General features: G+C 37.0%; 1 protein-coding gene across 7 annotated transcripts in view; it reads right to left on the bottom strand.

The window, feature by feature from the left end:
* Positions 1 to 18,527, bottom strand: part of LRIG2 (leucine rich repeats and immunoglobulin like domains 2) — an 83,286-nt gene that overhangs the window by 33,183 nt on the left and 31,576 nt on the right. For all 7 annotated transcript variants that reach the window (XR_004301380.1, XR_004301381.1, XM_032421268.1 and 4 more), the window contains 11 exons: positions 18,121 to 18,195; positions 17,830 to 17,964; positions 17,178 to 17,321; positions 16,922 to 17,065; positions 16,140 to 16,283; positions 15,791 to 15,934; positions 12,878 to 12,958; positions 12,082 to 12,153; positions 11,876 to 11,944; positions 7,247 to 7,410; positions 575 to 895 (listed from right to left, as the gene is read on the bottom strand). Coding sequence is in view for 5 of the 7 variants with exons in the window: in XM_032421268.1 (XP_032277159.1) it covers positions 575 to 895; positions 7,247 to 7,410; positions 11,876 to 11,944; positions 12,082 to 12,153; positions 12,878 to 12,958; positions 15,791 to 15,934; positions 16,140 to 16,283; positions 16,922 to 17,065; positions 17,178 to 17,321; positions 17,830 to 17,964; positions 18,121 to 18,195 (1,493 nt within the window). In the remaining 2 variants the exon portion in view is untranslated. The remainder of the gene's footprint in view (positions 1 to 574; positions 896 to 7,246; positions 7,411 to 11,875; positions 11,945 to 12,081; positions 12,154 to 12,877; positions 12,959 to 15,790; positions 15,935 to 16,139; positions 16,284 to 16,921; positions 17,066 to 17,177; positions 17,322 to 17,829; positions 17,965 to 18,120; positions 18,196 to 18,527) is intronic.

Raw genomic sequence — 18,527 nt, forward strand, 5'->3', positions numbered from 1 at the left:
AACCCAGAAGTAAGACACAAGTATATCCTTTGGTTGCACGAAACCTAAAATGTTTTAGTGATTCAATCCGATAGGTGATCAATTAATCAAACTGTTTTGGAGAAGTTCTTTTTTACAACCACAGTGAAGAAGAGCATTAATAAATGATTCTGTGTGACCACACTTAGACAATGATCATGATCAGTGCACCCAGAAATGTCCTAAATACTCCGTTATTACAAAGCCCTGTGAACAGTGTCAGGAATACATTTCACAGTTTTCAGAACAGAATTATGGTTCTAGAAAGAATAGAGAATTTCAAAAGAATTTTTCCAAAAGCATAAGTAACAAGAAAAGCAGCCTATCTCCTGGGGCCACGGAATTCCCCCTTACCTCCAACCAAGGACCAATTAGGGACAGTAACTGGACAAAATGGTAATCCAGTCTATTATACATTATCACAACCCTAAAGACAAAACAGTAAAATCTCCCCTCAAATGTCAGGCTTAGCCTCATTTTCTTGGCCAAGAGGTTCAAAACCTGAACATGAAAAATCCTTCCAACTATAAAACTATCAGGGAACAGAATTCCTTACCATTCACAGTCAGTTTGGCTTTCTGAGAATAATTAGAACCAAAGTGATTAGTAACGATGCACTGATATCTTCCTTCATCTGTGAAGTTCACATTGAAAAGATGTAAGACACTCGTATATTCTAGAGCTTCTCCAGCTTGCTGCTGATAACGAACAAAATTCTCGCTATCGATGTCATTCAGGATTTCACTGTCTTTGCGCCACACGGTAGACATGGGTGAATCACTGCTGCTCACTGCAGTGCACGTCAGAGTCACATTCGTGCCTCTAAGAGCGATTGTATTTTCAGGATGCATTTTTATCTGTGGCTTGAGAAAATCATCTAAGAGAAAAAAAATGGGGCAGGAGCCAAGTCATTTATTTATTTTTGCTTCTACGGATTTTGAAACAAATAATGTAAAATTGCTTGTTCTGTTTATAAAACGGCATATTAAGATTCACAGAGACTACAGGGCTAGAATCCAATTACTTTTTGTTGAAAGATGTGGAAAATGAGGCCCAGAAGGATCAAACAACTTGTTCAGAGACATGTAAGTTCCCAGCAAAGCCTGGACAGGAACCCAGGTTTTCAGACTTCAGGGTCTAGCATGTTTTCTACTATGACTCATGGTCACTTATGCTTAGAATGTACTTCTTAAGTATTACCAGTTCCTGGGAAAAAAGAAAAACCTATATTCAAATTTCAAGACAACTTCTAATCCTATTAATTCCTGTGTATATGTAGAGGTTACATATATAAACATACATATGATAATACCCATTATCTTTTCTGTGCCAATACAGAAAATGGGGATTATAAACTTATATTTTACAGGGTAGACCTATTAACAAAACATTATTTGCGAGCGCCTGGGTAGCTCAGTTTGTTAAGTGTCTGACTCTTGGTTTTGGCTCAGGTCATGATCCCAGGGTCCTGAGATCGGGCCCTGCATTAGGCTCTACACTCAGCGCGGAGTCTGCTTGTCTCTCTCCCTCTGCTCCTCCCCATACACACTCTCTCTCTCTGAAATAAATAAAATCTTTTTAAGAAAATAAAATAAAACATTATTTGAACATACTCTGTATGTGCGTAACTCTCACCTAAAATAGTGAGAAGTTCCAAACATGTTAAATGTCCAACTAAAGATAGGCTTAGGATTGGCTAATAAACTACAGATTCATAAATAATAATATGTTATTAATATGTAAAAAAACAACATAAGTATTTTGTGGGCCTGAACTTCCAGGATACTTAAGTATCTTTAAGTAGATTATAAACACAGATCTGACAATATATGGGTATCTAAATGATCAGATACTAGTGATATGGAAGAAAATATGCTGATGTAAAAGTTCTACTACCTAAAGCTAGGAATCAGTTATTCTATTTTAAAGGAAATTTAAGTGTAAAGGAAAAATGCCCAAGCTGAGAAAGAACAATATAGATATATACTTGAAATTATGAGTACTGGAATCATGACAACTTTTCCATGACTGTCCCCCCCCCCCAAAAAAAAACTCTAAAACCCTGCCACCACTTTAGTCTTCAGAAACTGCATCAAAAATAGAAACAAGGGGCGCCTGGGTGGCTCAGTCGTTAAGCGTCTGCCTTCGGCTCAGGTCATGATCTCAGGGTCCTGGGATCAAGCCCCGCATCGGGCTCCCTGCTCAGCGAGGAGCCTGCTTCTCCCTCTCCCACTCCCCCTGCTTGTGTTCCCTCTCTCGCTGTGTCTCTCTCTGTCAAATAAAAAATAAAAAAAAAATAAAAAAAATAAAATAGAAACAATGTGGGGCGCCTGGGTGGCTCAGGTGTTAGGCGTCTGCCTTCAGCTCAGGTCGTGATCCCGGGGTCCTGGGATCGAGCTCCACACTGGGCTCCTTGCTCAGCCGGGAGCCTGCTTCTCCCTCTCCCACTCCCCCCGCTTGTGTTCCCTCTCTAGCTGTCTCTCTCTCTGTGTCAAATAAATAAAATCTTAAAAAAATAAAAAAATAGAAACAATGTGAAACTGGTACATTCATACATTGTTGGTGACAACATAAACAAGTGCTATCTTTCTGGAAAATGTAGTACTTTTTAAGATCTATTTTAAAAAAATCATTTTTGATTCAGGAATTTTACTGGGTATTTATTCTAAGGTTAACAACCCTCTAAAGGGAAAGGCCTACATTCATAAAGATGCCATTATACTGACATTGAAAATGATCACTGAAGAACACACAGAGGAAAAAAACTGCTTATGATATATTAAGTCAAAGAATACAAAATTTAATCCACAATTACAAAATATAAAAATTTCAGAGAAGAACACAGAGAAATGGAAACAGATATGCTAGTTAGACAGCATTCTGGTTTAATTTTTTTTTAATTCTGTTAAGATAGTAAGTGTGTACCATGCATCTTTTCTGACCACAATGCTATGAAACTAGAAATCAACCACCAAAAAAATCTGGAAAAGAGCATAATATATGGAGGTTAAATAACATGCTATTAAACCACTGAATGGGTTGGGCTGCCTGGCTGGCTTGGTCGGTAGAGCATGTGGCTCTTGATCTCAGGGTTCTAAGTCCGAGCCCCATGTTAGGTGTAGACATTACTTAAAAATAAAATCTTTTTAAAGATTTATTTATTTGAGTATTTATTTGAGAGAGAGTGAGTGCATGCGGGGGGTGGGGGGTGGGGGCAGGGCAGAGGGAGAGAGAGAGAATCTTTCAGCAGACTAAGCACAGAGCGCAGAGCCCAATGTGGAACTTGATCTCACGACTCTGAGATCATGACCTGAGCTGAAACCAAGAGTCAGAAACCTAACCAACTGCGACATCCAGGTGTCCCCCCAAAATAAAATCTTTTAAAAAATAAAACAATGAATGGGTCAACCAAGAAATCAAAGAAGAAAAAATTACATGAAAACAAATGAAAATGAAAACAGAGTCCATTATCTTTGGGATACAACAAAAGTAGTTCTAAGAGGGAAGTTTACAGCAATATAGACTTATCTCAAGAAGCAAGAAAAATCTCAAACAACCTAAACCTTACACCTAAAGGAGCCAGAAAAAGAAGAAAACCCAAACCCAGCAAAACTAAGGAAATAATAAATATAAGAGCAGAAATAAATGACACAGAAACTAAAAAAACAACAGAACGGATCAATGAAACCAGGAGCTGGTTCTTTGAAAAGATCAAGAAAACTGATAAACCTCTAGGCAAGATTCATTAAAAAAAAATGAGAAGGGACCCAAATAAATAAGATTACTAATGAAAGAAGAGAAATAACCAACACCATAGAAATACAAATAATTTTAACAGATTATGAAAACCTATATATCAACAAATTAGACAACTTATAAGAAATAAATTTCTAGAAAACCTACCAAAACTAAAGCAGGAAGAAATAAAAAATTTGAACAGACCAATTACCAGCAATGAAATTGAATCAATAATCAAAAAACTCTCAAAAAACAAAAGTCCAGGACCAGACGAATTCACAGGCAAATTCTTCCAAACATTTAAAGAAGAGTGAATACCCATTCTTCTCAAACTATTCCAAAGAATACAAGAGGAAGGAAAACTTCCAAATTCATTCCATGAAGCCAATATCACCCTGATACCAAAACCAGATAAAGACACTACAAAAAAAGAGAGCAGGCCAATATCTCTTATGAATACAGATGCAAAAATCCTCAACAAAATATTAGCAAACCAAATCCAACAAAACATTTTAAAAAATCATACACCGCGGAGGCGCCTGGGTGGCTCAGTCGTTAAGCGTCTGCCTTCGGCTCAGGTCATGATCCCAGGGACCTGGGATCGAGCCCCACATCAAGCTCTCTGCTCAGCGGGAAGCCTGCTTCTCCCTCTCCCACTCCCCCTGCTTGTGTTCCCTCTCTCGCTGTGTCTCTCTCTGTCAAATAAATAAATAAAATATTTAAAAAAAAAAAAAAAAATCATACACCGCAATCAACCGGGATTTACACCTGGAATGCAAGTGTGGTTTAGTATGCACAAAACAATCAATGTGATGCATCCCATCAATAAGAGAAAGGATAAGCAACCATATGATCATTTCAACAGATGCAGAAAAAGCATCTGACAAAATACAACATCCATTCATGATAAAAATCCTCTACAAAGTAGGTCTAGAGGGAACATATCTCAACATACTAAAGGCCTTATATGAAAAACCCACAGCCAACATCATACTCACTGGTGAAAAACTGAGAGCTTGTCCCCTAAGGTCAGGAACAAGACAAGGATGTCCATTCTCACCACTTTTATTCAACAGAGTACTAGAAGTCCTAAGCCACAGCAACTACACAACATAAATAAAAAGCATCTGAATAGGTAAGGAAGAAGTAAAACTTCCAATATTTGCAAATGACATGATACTATATATAGAAAACCCTAAAGACTCCACCAAAAAAACCCAACTAGAACTGATAAATGAATTCAATAAGGTTGCAAGAAACAAAATCAATGCACAGGTATCTGTTGCATTTGTATACACTAATAATGAAGTAGCAGAAAGTGAAATTAAGAAAACTATCCCATTCACAATTAAACCGAAACCAATAAAATATCTAGGAATAAATTTAACCAAAGAGGTAAAATACCTGTACTCTAAAACTATAAAACGTTGATGAAAGAAGTTAAAGATGACGCAAAGAAATGGAAAGACATTCCACATTCATGGATTGGAAGAGCAAATATAGTTAAAATGTTTATACTACCCAAAGCAATTTACACATTTACTGCAATCCCTGTATCAAAATACCAACAGCATTTTCACAGAACTAGAACAATCCTAAAATTTATATGGAACCACAAAAGACCTCGAGTAGCCAAAGCAATCTTGACACAGAAAAACAAAACTGGAGATATCACAATTACAGATTGCAAGTCATACTACAAAGTGGTAGTAGTTAATATGGCATAAAAACAGACACACAGATCAACGGAATATAACAGAAAACCCAAAAATAAGCCCACAACTATATGGTCAATTAATCTTCAACAAATGAGAAATGAATATAAAACTGGAAAAAGTCTCTTCAACAAATGGTGCTGGGACTACTGGTCAGCTACATGTGAAAGAATGAAACTGGACCACTTTCTTACACCATCCACAAACATAAACTCAGAATGGATTAAAGACCTAAATGTGAGACCTGAAACCATAAAAATCCTAGAAGAGAACAGAGGCAGTAATTTCTGACATCAGCTGTAGCAACATTTTTCTAGGTATGTCTCCTGAGCCAAGAGAAACAAAAGCAAAACTAAACTACTGGGACTACACCAATATAAAAAATTTCTGCACAGGGACGCCTGTATGGCTCAGTCAGTTAAGTGTCTGCCTTTGGCTCAGGTCATGATCTCAGGGTCCTGGGACCAAGTCCTGCATCAGGCTCCTTGCTCCGTGGGGAACCTGCTTCTCCCTTTCCCCCTGCCTGCCGCTCCCCCTGCTTGTGTGCACGTTCTTGTTCTCTAATAAATAAATAAAATAAAATCTAACAAAAAAAAAGAATTCTGCACAGCAAAGGAAACAACCAACAAAACTAAAAGGCAACCTACAGAATGGGAGACGATATTTCCAAATGACATATCCAATAAAGGGTTAATATCCAAAATATATAAAGAACTGATACAGCACAATACCCCAAAACAAATAATCCAATTTAAAAATGGGCAGGGGCGCCTAGGTAGCCCAGTCAGTTGAGCATCTGACTCTTGGTTTCGGCTCAAGTCATGATCTCAGGGTCATGAGATCAAGCCCTGCATTGGTCTGTGCACTCAGCGCAGAGTCTGCTTGAGATTCTCTCTCCCTCTGCCCCTCCCACTCATGCACTCTCTCTCTAAAGTAAATAAATAAATCTTTAAAAAAAAAAAAATAGGCATAAGACATGAACAGACATTTCTCCAAAAAAGACAGATGGCCAACGGACACATGAAAAGATGCTCAATAGCACTCATCATCAGGGAAATGCAAATCATAACCACAATGAGATATCACCCCTACGTGTGTCAGAATGGCTAAAATAAAAAACACAAGAAACAAGTGTTGGCGAAGACGTGGAAAAAAGGAACCCTCCTGCATTGCTGGTGGGAATGCAAACTGATGCAGCCACTGTGGAAAACAGTATGGAGGTTCCTAAAAAATTTAAAAATAGAACTACCCTACAATCCAAGTACCAAAGTACCCGAAGAATACAAAAACAGGAACTGAAAGGGATACATGGACCCCTATGTTTATTACAGCATTATTTACAATAGTCAAATTATGGAAGTAGCCCAAGTGTCCATTTACAGATGAATGGATAAAGATGTAGTATATACATAAAATGGAATATTATTCAGCCATAAAAAAGAAAGAGATGTTACCATCTGCAATGACATGGATGGAGCTAGAGAGTATAATGCTAAATGAAATAAGTCAGACAGCAAAAGACAAGTATCATAAGATTTCACTGATATGTGGAATTTAAGAAACAAAACAAATGAGCAAAGGAAAAAAGAGAGAGAGAGACAAACCAAGAAATGACTCTTAGCCATAAAGAACAAACTGATGGTTACCAGGAGGGAGGTGGGTGGGAGGAGGAAATGGAGATTAAAGAGTACACTTATCATGATGAAAAAATAATAATAAAATGATTTTAAAAAGACAAGTGTGTAGTATACAGAATTTTAGAACAAAATACAAACCACAGACAAAATCTTTCAGGTCCACGTTCAGGATGCTCTGCCCTGCTAGCCATTCAGGGTGTGCACAGCTTACATTCACAGAATGCTGGAAGTTATTATCAACCAGCCACTGAAGCAACCACTTCAAATGGCAGTCACAGAGTAAACTGCTTGTGTTCAGAATCCTGCAGAAGCCAAGAAGAAAAGAAATACCCTTTACTTTTCATTCTGCTTCTTCACCATTAAAAGCCTGCTGCACACCCATGCATTTTTCTCTCCAAAAAATGTTCAACCTGAATCAAACTACAAGACAAATTCAGACCGTCAGCCTCAATTCCTCAAATATTTCAGTGTCATCCAAAACATTAAGAAAAGGGGCAAAACAAGGGTAAGGGACCTATTTTAGATTAAAGGAGACTAAAGACTCATTACCAAATGCAGTGCATGACTCTTGATTGGAAGGAATATCTACAAAGAACATTTTTTGACATTGGGGATATCTGAGTATGGACTCCATGTCAGGTAATATTATTTTATCAATGTTAATTTAATTGAATGAGATAATAGTGGTTATATGTAGGAAAACACCCTTGTTCTTGGGAAATACATGCTGAGATATTTAGGGGCAAAGTGTCATAATGCCTGCAACTTACTATCAAATGGCTAAGCAAAGTAGTAGTGTATGTGGAGAGAAAAGAGAAAGAGGTGGAAAGGGAGAGAGAGATGGGAGGAAGGGAGAGACAGAGCACAAATTTAGCAAAAAGTTAACAAGCAGTAAATCTAGGTAAAGGGAATATGGATGTTAACCGTACCTTCCTTTCAATTTTGAAGTTTAAAATTTTTCCCAGAAAAGTTTGGGGGAAAGCTTACCATATACATTGCAGCACAGAGACATGTTTGTTGTGGAGAAGATATTTTCCACAAGAATATTCCACAATAATTCCATAAGAATTATTTTCAAATTATTTCATTACAATTACAAAAACATTTCAGTCCTGGGGCAATGTGTACTGCTTAACTTAAACTAGGAACCAGTGAAATTTTATTTGTTGTCTACGATAGGTCTATAAAACATATCGGAAAAATCAGATAGGTTTTCTCTTAATGACCCCATGAATGTCCCATCCACCTGGAAGTAGCAAAAGCAAAGATTTTGGGAACACTGTAACTTGCTTTGTGTGCATCACCAAAATCCTCATCTAGTTTTTAAGTATCTAAAATCTGATTCCAAAGAAGTTTCAGTCTTCAATGGTATCTCAAAAGCCTTATTTGACTAAGGGTTATTTTAATTAATCAAACCAAAAGTTACCTTTTGCATTTAAGAATTCTTAGGTTATATTCATTCACTGATAGACAAATTTGAGTCTACTATATGCGAGGCACTGTTCTAGGCCGTGGGGATATAGGCCTCACAGAACTTACACATTCATTAGAGCCAAGCAATAAACAAATAAAGGCAAAGTACAATGTCAGAAAGTAAGTGTTATCAAGAAAAACAAAGCTAAGCAAAGATACAGAGAGGGCAGCTACTAGTTTAGATAAAGTGGTCAGGGAAAGATTCTTTGAAGAGATGGCATTTGGGCAAAGACCTGAAAGAAGCGAGAGAGCAAATCCCACAAAGACCTGAGGTAAGAGTGTCGCATACATAGGAAACTGTATGCAAAGGCCTTGAGGCAGACATGCCCAGTGTGCTTGAGGAAAAGCAAGGAGGCCACTGAGGCTAGAGCACACTGAGGGAGGGGACATGAGGGAGGGGACAGTGACAGGAACGAGGTCAAGGAGCTGGGCAGGGAAGACCAGGCCATGCAGATGCTTTACAAACTAAGAAGAGAACTTGAAGTATTTTCTCCATGTGTGTGAAGGAAGCCATTGGAAGGTTAAGAATAGAGGAGTGATGTGGTCTGATTTATGCTGTCTTAGGTATAAGCTGGACTCATGAGACCTGGACTTAATCCTAATTCTGCTACTTACCTTAGGCAAAATACTTAATGTCTCCAAAATCTCAGTTTCTATTTCTGGAAAATGGGTTTGAGAATGCCTACCTCAAAAAAATTTAAATAAAGCCTTTAGCACAGTGCCTGGACACAGATACCACTGAATTCACATTACTTCCCTTTAGTTCTGTTTCTTTTGCATCTTTCTATCCTCACATGCTAACCAATCTGCCCCCAAGGACCTCATAGAATACCCTGCATTCTCTCAAAAAGTGTGTGGACAGATATACACCAAAATATTAAGAGTGGTTGTCTCTGAGTAGTGGGGATCTGGGGACTTGCTCTCCTTCTTGCTTTAACTATATGTTTTCTAATGTTTCTACCATGATTATTTAAGTTTAATGCAAAATATTTTTTAATTTACATACGACTTTCCCATCTCCCCCCCAATATTTATGAAAAGCACTGTGAAGGATACCAGAACGCATAAGGATATATTTTAATAAATCTTGATGTAATAACAGTATTGTAAATATGACTTTGATTTAAAGTAAACCAAAAGCAATCACAATTTCTCATTAAAAATGGTGTGTTAGAGTTTCCTCCATTAGCAGTTTGTTCAAACCAATTCTCAAATTACCAAATGACTGAAGACTGAAACTATACTATTTGCTTTCACCTACTAGCTAAATTACATTTACACTTAGCTCTTCTAATAAGCGTTAAAACTTTATTGGTGGCCCTCAGATTATCATGGGCAAAAAAAGGGTAATACTGATATGCACTAAGTTGTGCCCCTAAAAGTTAAACTGAGGGTTGCTGGAGGGGAGGGGTATGGGGTAGCTGGGTGCTGGGCATTAAGGAGGGCATGTAATGTAATGAGCACTACGTATTATATAAGACTGATGAATCACTAACCTGAACCTCTGAAACCAATAATACATTATTTTATGTTAATTAGTTGAATTTAAATTTTAAAAAAAGTTAAGCCTAGGAGAAATAACTCAAAATATCTTGACCCAAAAAAAAAAAAAAAGAGCCACTTAAAAGTCTGGCAGAAAATAACTGATTCCCGTAACACTTTTATTTTATTAATATTAGTTATTCAACTTTTGCTATGTGCCAGCCTCTGTGCTGAGCATCTTCTCAAAACCTTCCAAAGTTTCCTAATGTATTTAGAGGAAAAAAAAAAATCCAAAGTCCTCATGACTCATTAGGTCCTAGGTGGTCTGGTTCCTGCTTAACTCTCTGACCTCACCTCCTAATCCCTTTTCCTCTTGCTCTCTTCCAGCCACACTGATGTCTTCGCTGTCCTTCAAGCATAAGAAGCAAGCTCCTACCTCAGGGCCTTTTCACTTGTTGTTTTCTGTGCCTGGAATGCTCTTCACCCAGTATTCAATGGTTTGCCACTAAGGTCCAGACTCAAATGCTATTATCTTCAAAAAAAAAAGCCTTCCCTCACTACTTTATCCAAAATAGCAATCCCAGTCACTCTCCATACCTGGGACCCACCTTTATTTTCCTCCAGAATTCTTATCACCTGATGAGATATTATATACCTACTAATTTATTCTTTGACTTCATTACTAGAATTTATTGTAATATGCTATGAGGATAAAGATTTTGTCTTGTTCACTACTGTGTTTTTAGCATCTAGGACAGTACCTTACATAGCAGAGGATAATAAATATTTCTTGAATAAACAAATTATCTAGTTTTATCCTCACATAACTCTGAAGGAGGTACAACTTCCATTTTGAGAAGGGAAATTGAGTCTTAGACTAAATTTCCCCAATGTCACATAGCTGTAAAGAATGGAGCAGAAATTTGAAATCTAGGCAGTTTGAACTCACAAACTTCTAGTGCATCTCAAACTACTTGTGATGAAGGACCAGTTTTATAATTTCCAGTCTGTTGTAGATTAATACTTCTATAAAATTCAACAGAAGTGTCACAGTAATGTCAAATTGTTCTAAAAGTTTCTAAATGCTTACTATGAATTTCTATCCTTATCTCGTCATGAACCAGTTCTGGTCCACAGTCCGTCCTTTGAGTGGCTTTTAAGCAAGGCGAGACCAACTGTTTTAGTCCACTGATTCTTAACACTGGCTCAATATTCAAATCACCAGAGTATAAAATTAATACCAATGCCCAACTAACCACCCCTCCCCCTGGGAAATCTCTAAAACAGTAACAGCAATTTTTTAAAAATCATGAATATGTGTTTTTCTAATACAACTATTTAACAGTGTTTGACCATTTTAGTAATTTGAAAAAACAGATTAGAGACATTCCCTCTGATGATACTGAAACTGCTAAATTATCTCCAACAAATTACCTAATACCTTAACTGTAATCCACCCTAAGGTTCCCACCTAAGGAGACTGGGAACACATTTTTCCAATAATCCAAAAATAAACAGGGGGAAAAAAAGGAACAGGATATACTTAAAGCACAAGGAGCCATGCTAAGGTCTCTTTAACTGTAAGCACAGGCAAAACAGAGGGTCTTGGTGCCACAAACTCTAGGCTTTTCAATCTTGGGTTATTTTAAAATTATATCCAGCCACTAAAATAACTGAATATTAACATTTCTTTTTTTTCCTGCCTATACTGTGTGTTTTTGGAAACACATGGGTCACATTCATCACACTTTAAGCACAAGCATGGATAATGATCTAATGACTGGTGACAAAAAAAAAACTTAAGTTACGTACAGTTCTTTCAAGCGAGTCTGAGAAAAAGCATTTTCTTGGATAGACATTATAGCATTGTTGTTCAAATCGCTGAAATGAAGAGAAATGAAACATTACCGGTCACCATTTCTACAATTAAATATATAAACACTTTAAATGGTCATGAGAACCTCTGCTAATAGCAAAGATTATTTATATACTGAGCAAAATGGATGCAAAATACTTACAGATGCTCAAGGGATTCAAGACCAATGAATGCTTTCTTTGTAATTGACTTAATTTGATTTCCTTGTAAGATTCTGCAATACAAACAGACCTTTCTAATAAAGCTCTCCACTAAGCAAAATTTAATTCATTAAATCAAACATTTACCTATAAAAAGTGAAAATAAGTTTAACATGGATTTTTTAAGAAAGCTGTGAACCTTTATTACCAACCAATGCAAAGCACAGAATGAAGGCCTCTATTAAGAGGCTGGAGCTCAACAAGGTGCCTATGAACAGCCATGCGGACCCATGATGCACTGCTAGATTTCATATGAGAAACTGGATTAGAGTCCCAATCTCTCCCTTCTTAGCAAAAGATCAGGTCAAAGAAATTCAGACAAGTGTGAAGCTTTGGAGAAATTCTCAGGTGAGAAGATCTAACATCTTACTTGAGAGAATTCCTCTCTTTCTAGATAAATTGTCCATAAATCTCATATGATTAAAAAGAATACTGGTTCAACTCTGGTTTCTCAGTGCATTTCTTTTACGTGAATAGAAATTCTAGTTCTACGAATAACCTCTTTGAGTACCCATAGGAAAGCCCTTTCAATAGAAAGTATCCCACCACTAAATAAATTAAAAAAATTTAAAGCCACTGATAAACAAAAAACTTAATGAACAAAAAGCTTCCTCCTTTAGTGGGTGAGTCAAAAGGGTGACTTTCCAGCCATAGCAAAAAGACATAATCCAATCACATTTACAATTGGTTCTTGAAAATACACCTATATAGGCATACAAAAATATTATAAATACATACAATTTAGTGAGACTTGTGAGTCCAGCAAAAGCTTCACTAGCATCTTCTATGGCCCATGAAATTTCATTGTTTCTTAAGTTTCTACAAAAATGTCAGAGAAAGATAGGTTATGTTAGTTAAAATGACCATGATAGCACAGGATATCATCCTGGTATGGCATGCTAATTTTCATCCTTATTTTAAGAGTTATTTATGAAGATGATTCGATTCTTCTTTTTAAAGAGTATCTGCAATAAAAGCAAATAAGAACTGATTCTCATAAGCAAAGGATTAAGCTGGCCTTGATAAATAAATTAAGTAACCTGCTAAGAGTATTAATCTTCCTACTTAATAGCCCCTAATTTTGTTAGCATATTAAAAATTATAGTCATGGTCCTGCAAAAAGCGGGATTTCAAGACGCAAGGGATATGGCTTACAAATGTGATTTTATACTAATGGGATTTCTGGGTGACCCAAGCCTTCCCGTGGGCCCTGAAACCTAAAATGGCTAACAAAGAATAATGTCAGTATAAAGCTTCAGTTTGACAGCAATTAAACACACCCCCCTGGGAAGCAAGACCGATACACCCATGCACTAGAGTGATCACTCTGTTATTTTTAAAAGGAAAAGTATGGATCTTTTAAAATCCACTGCTGCATTCTCAGAGGAAATGCAGTTGCACCACACAGTGTCCTGCTGGAAGAAGTATCAGTTATAGATATTTAATCACTTTTGCTTAAGTCATCTCATAATAAAACACAAAGCTCTTTTCTTTATTAATATTTTAGGTTATGTAACAGTAAAGAGATAAGAGATCACTCTTCCCCTTTACCTGTATCTTTACTTGAAGTGAAAGCTAACAGGTTCATTTCCTTTTACTAAGGAATAAACATTGAAACAACTCAACATTCCAAGACTTTTCCCCCTCCTCCAGAGTATAGCATAAATAAAACTCACTGACCAACAGGAGTTAAGTAGTATATATTCTAGCAGGAGTATTGGCCTAAAGCCAGAATTTTTCAGATCTTATCCTAATTCTACCTTAACCATCTCTGTGGCATTAGACCATCATTAATTTCTGCAATTACTTTCCTAAACGTTAATACTAAAAGTAATAATCTGTGGTATACTGAAAGAAACTGCTTGCCATTCTTTGAACTGCCAAAAGGCTGCAGCTGCATTTGATATAAATTCCTGGGTTTGAACTGTTCTAGGTTTCTAATAATGTAGAAAAAAGAGAAAAAAAAATCACTTTTAATTTTTCAAGGCCAAATCTGAAGGAAGACTACCTCATTAAGTTAAAAAAAAAAAAAATCACACACACACTTGTGCAGGTATACATACCTTCACAAAATTATCATGCTTTCTTTCTCACTGATGGCTCGGTCCCAAAGTTGGGAGCCTGCCTCTTTTCTGAGACCATTTATCAACTCTGAGCCTGATGACCAAAAAGTCCCCTATTCAGGACCCTTAAGAATCTACAAATTCTAGGGGCACCTGGGTGGCTCAGTCGGTTAATCGTCTGCCTTCAGCTCGGGTCATGATCCCAGGGTCCTGGGATCGAGCCCCGCATCGGGCTCCTTGCTCAGCGGGAAGCCTGCTTCTCCTTCTCCCTCTGCTGCTGCCCCTGCTCATGCTCTCTCTCTCTCTCTCTCTCTCTCTCTCAAAAAAAAAAAAAAAAAAGAATCTACAAATTCTACTAACTAGCCTTCTTCTCTTATTCTGCTCTATGTTTGAAATCACTGTATTTCATTAAAATACTTCTTCAATTATGTTTCATGACAAGGGTAAAACATCCAACTTACAGGACCCCAGAATTTGAGAGTTGATATTGCCTGTAGCAACCATTTACTCCTATATGCATCCTCTGCTGGGGGAAGACCCATTTACTCCTATATGCATCCTCTGCTGGGGGACGACCCATTTACTCCTATATGCATCCTCTGCTGGGGGAAGACACACGCAAAATGACACCCAGGGAAGGTTAAGGGATCCTGTTCATCTGGCAGTATGGTAAGCAGCACATGAGCTTTGGCGTCAAACAGACCTACTTCTGGCTCAAACATTTACAAGCTGTGTGACTTTATCCTGAATGTGCCCGATTTTGTCTGATCTCTGAAACTTAAACAGGGTCAGGCCTGGTTAGTACTTGGATGAAAGACCAGCTGGGAATACAAGTTGTGTAACTTTAAACAATCATTTTAATCTCTCTGAACCTCAGCCTCCTGATATGGAAAAGAGCAATAATATCCTAGCATTCTGAAAGCACCTAACACACATCAGATCATTGATAAATATATGTCTTTTTTGTTCTAAGTCATGCAGCAAATTAGCAACAATGAACAGCGCTCCTGCCAGAGCTGCTCCCACTACACATCCTGTATCCTGCTGAATGAGAAGCAGCGGTTTTCTGATAGTAGTTCAAGGTCAGAGGAACAAGAAAATATGCATTCTTGACTAGCAACTGTGTTTTATTCCACAGTAACTGGCACAGTAAGAGATGCTTTGTTTATTTGATTAAATTCAGAATTAAAGTACAAACTGAACTGGCTAAAGATAAGTAAGATTTATGTACAGGGATAGAGACAAATAAGACTGTCTTGCCCCAAAGTATAAGACAGAAGAAGAACGGCAAAATATTAACATAAACATAAATGTGTAGCTTGATTAGCTGTTTTAATTTGCTTTACTATTTTTTTTTTTAAAGATTGTATTTATTTATTTGAGAGAGAGAGAGAGCACGAGCGAGGGGAGGGGCAGAGGGACAAGCAGACTCCCTGCTGAGCGGGACGCCCAATGCAGGGCTCGATCCCAGGACCCTGAGGTCATGAGCAGAGCCGAGGTTAGACACTTAACCAACTGAGCACTCAGGTGCCCCTATTTACTTTACTGTTTTTAAAAAATCAGCAAAAAAAAGGACAGATGTACTTACAGTGTCTGAAGATTGGAAAGAAACCTAAATACACCATCAGCAATGTGAGTGACTCTGTTGTCCCCTAAATTCAGTCTCTCCAGTAAGCTCAGACCCACAAAGGCAGATTCATCCAAGCGGGTCAAGTGGTTATAGGACAAATCACTAAAAACAGGAAACATGGAAGGTAAGGAATTCATTGTATTTTAATTCAACTTTCCTATTCTCATTCTATTTACATGTTAAATTTAGAGTTTTCAACAAACTTCTAATAAAGAGGGATGTTAGATCTCATTATTGGCTATGAGAGTGATTTATTCCAACCTACTCTGGTCTCCCAGCCGCCACGGAAATGCCAGCCAACACTCACAGTTCAGATAGTCTTTGGCAGAACTCCCATGCATCAGCGCTGATTCTTTCAACAGCGTTCTGGCTCACAGAGAGCTGTTGTAACATTCGCAAGCCATACAACCACCCCTTGTTCACTTCTGTAAGGTTATTATGCTCCAGTTCTCTGCAGAATTAGAGAAAGAAAGGAGAAAATAGGCTTCCAAACAAGGCATTGCAACGAGAAGATTCCAAAACTCTTCATGAGGTCTTGCTCAGAGAGGCATATACTTTCACTCAATACAAGTGAGCCAACAAATTCTATCCAGTAAGTATTTATATTCTACTTAAAATTTATTGCTAGAAGGTAGTAAGACTGTCTAAAACATCAGATCTATAAAATCAACACACTAAGAAGTTTGATGTACCTGTTTGAGGTAAATCCTGATAATTTTCATCAGCTCCAAACATTAAGAAAATATAAGCTTTTTAGACAAAATGTTTTGTTTTGTTTTTTAAGTAGGCTCCATGCCCAGTGTGAGGCCCAACGTAGGGCTTGAACTCACGACCCTGAGATCAAGAGTCAGATGATTAACTGAGCCACCCAGGCGCCCCTACACAAAATGTTTGTAAGAATGATGAAAAAAATACCAGTTTGATAACAAAGCTTAAAGAGCTTTGTATACACTTATTTCACATCAGAGAAGGGAGAAAGAACTAATGTACTTGCATATAATTAAATCAACTACCCTAGCTGTTTGGCACTAACAAGTCCCAGGCAGACCCCTTTTCTAACAATATTCTATTCTAGTTCATAGTACTTACAATTCTTCCATGTTATCCAAGCCAAAAAAAGCTCCATCCTTAAGTCTGCTAATACCATTCCGCTGCATCTTCAAAGATCTTAAGGAGTCAAGCCCTTGGAATGTCAGACCTTCCACCACTTTAATCCTATTTCTTTTAAGTTCCCTTTAACAAAAGTAGTTTTCCAGTCAGACATTTGCCGATTTGCTCTAATAATAATTAAAATAATTTAAAAGAAAAAACAATCTTCTTAAAATCCATCTATTTAGTTACTCACAAGAACTGGAGGTGAGGTAGCTTGAAAATCTTGGGTGGAATCATGCTGATTCTGTTCCTGTTTAACTTTACCACTAGTAAGGAACTGGATAAATTATCAAAGCAACCAGCCTCCAAGATGGTTATCCTATTATTACTCAAATTTCTAAAATGAACAAGATAACAAAAAAATTTAGTGAAACAAAATATTCTACCACCTGACAGCTACCCCAAAGGCTATGAGTGAGCCCAGCTCTACCACTTAGCAACTATACCCAACTTTACAAATCATTAAACTGCTCTGTTTCTTCAACTACAAAATAAGGATAATACCTACTTCATTTAGGTTCAAACAGTAAGTATGAATATGCTTTGTAAAACACTAGCACACATGCTGATTATCATTATATAGGATAAGCCACTGTTTTAACAAACCAATCCTATTTACGTTTTACAAAACTGTTAGTAAAACACACCGAGAATTAAACCTCAAAAATTACCCTGGATACTTAATATTTTCTGACAATAGGAGAGAAAAAACAACCCAAAAAACTGACCCCAGATTTGTTTCTCATAAGCATATCAAAATCACAATAAATAACAGAGATTTCTGGGAAGATAAGTATCAATAAATAAACATGCACTTTAAAATAAATCTAGTTTAAACTACTTACAGGTATTTAAGCTGCATTCGAGGAAATGAAGATGTCTTGATTTCTGATATTGTATTTGAACTGAGATCTAAATTCTCGAGGGCAGGGTAAAACTGAAACGCTTCTGCGTTTATTTCTGGGATTATATTATGGACTCTAAAAAAAAAAAGACTGTAATGAAGCTACTGCCAGAGACCCACCCCAGGCCATGAGGATGTTAAATAATTAGGATCAACAATAAGGGTACCAAAAACAAAAATTTAAAAACTGTACTATTCATAATTTAAAAGATATGAAATCTGATTTACTTACAGTGAGAGTAGAGTAATATTAGAGGTTGGTTCTCCAAAATATGGGATTTCTGTTAGCTCATTATAATTCATTTTCCTAGGCAAAGGGGAAAAACAGATTTCAAAGTTTAGAGGGGGAAATGTTGCCTCTTGAGTTCTGGTTTCTGGCTAATAATTATTCTTTAGGATAGATGCCAAATTTGAAAAAGGCAGATGACTCAGAATGAATTAGACTAAATGCATTATACTGAGAAATTAAAGATTCTAATAAGAAATGTTTTTTCATGATGTAGATCTATGATTGATATCACTATTTTGCACATCAAGTATCTTTAATCTCAGCAATGTTCTTGAATAGTTTGCTTTCTGACAGCTAATTTCAGTCCTTCTTAAAGAAGAAATAATTAACCTATCCATATCTCCTTATAC

Source organism: Phoca vitulina, unplaced genomic scaffold, assembly GCF_004348235.1.
Source record: "Phoca vitulina isolate PV1807 unplaced genomic scaffold, GSC_HSeal_1.0 scaffold2, whole genome shotgun sequence".
In the NCBI taxonomy this organism is placed as follows: Eukaryota; Metazoa; Chordata; class Mammalia; order Carnivora; family Phocidae; genus Phoca; species Phoca vitulina.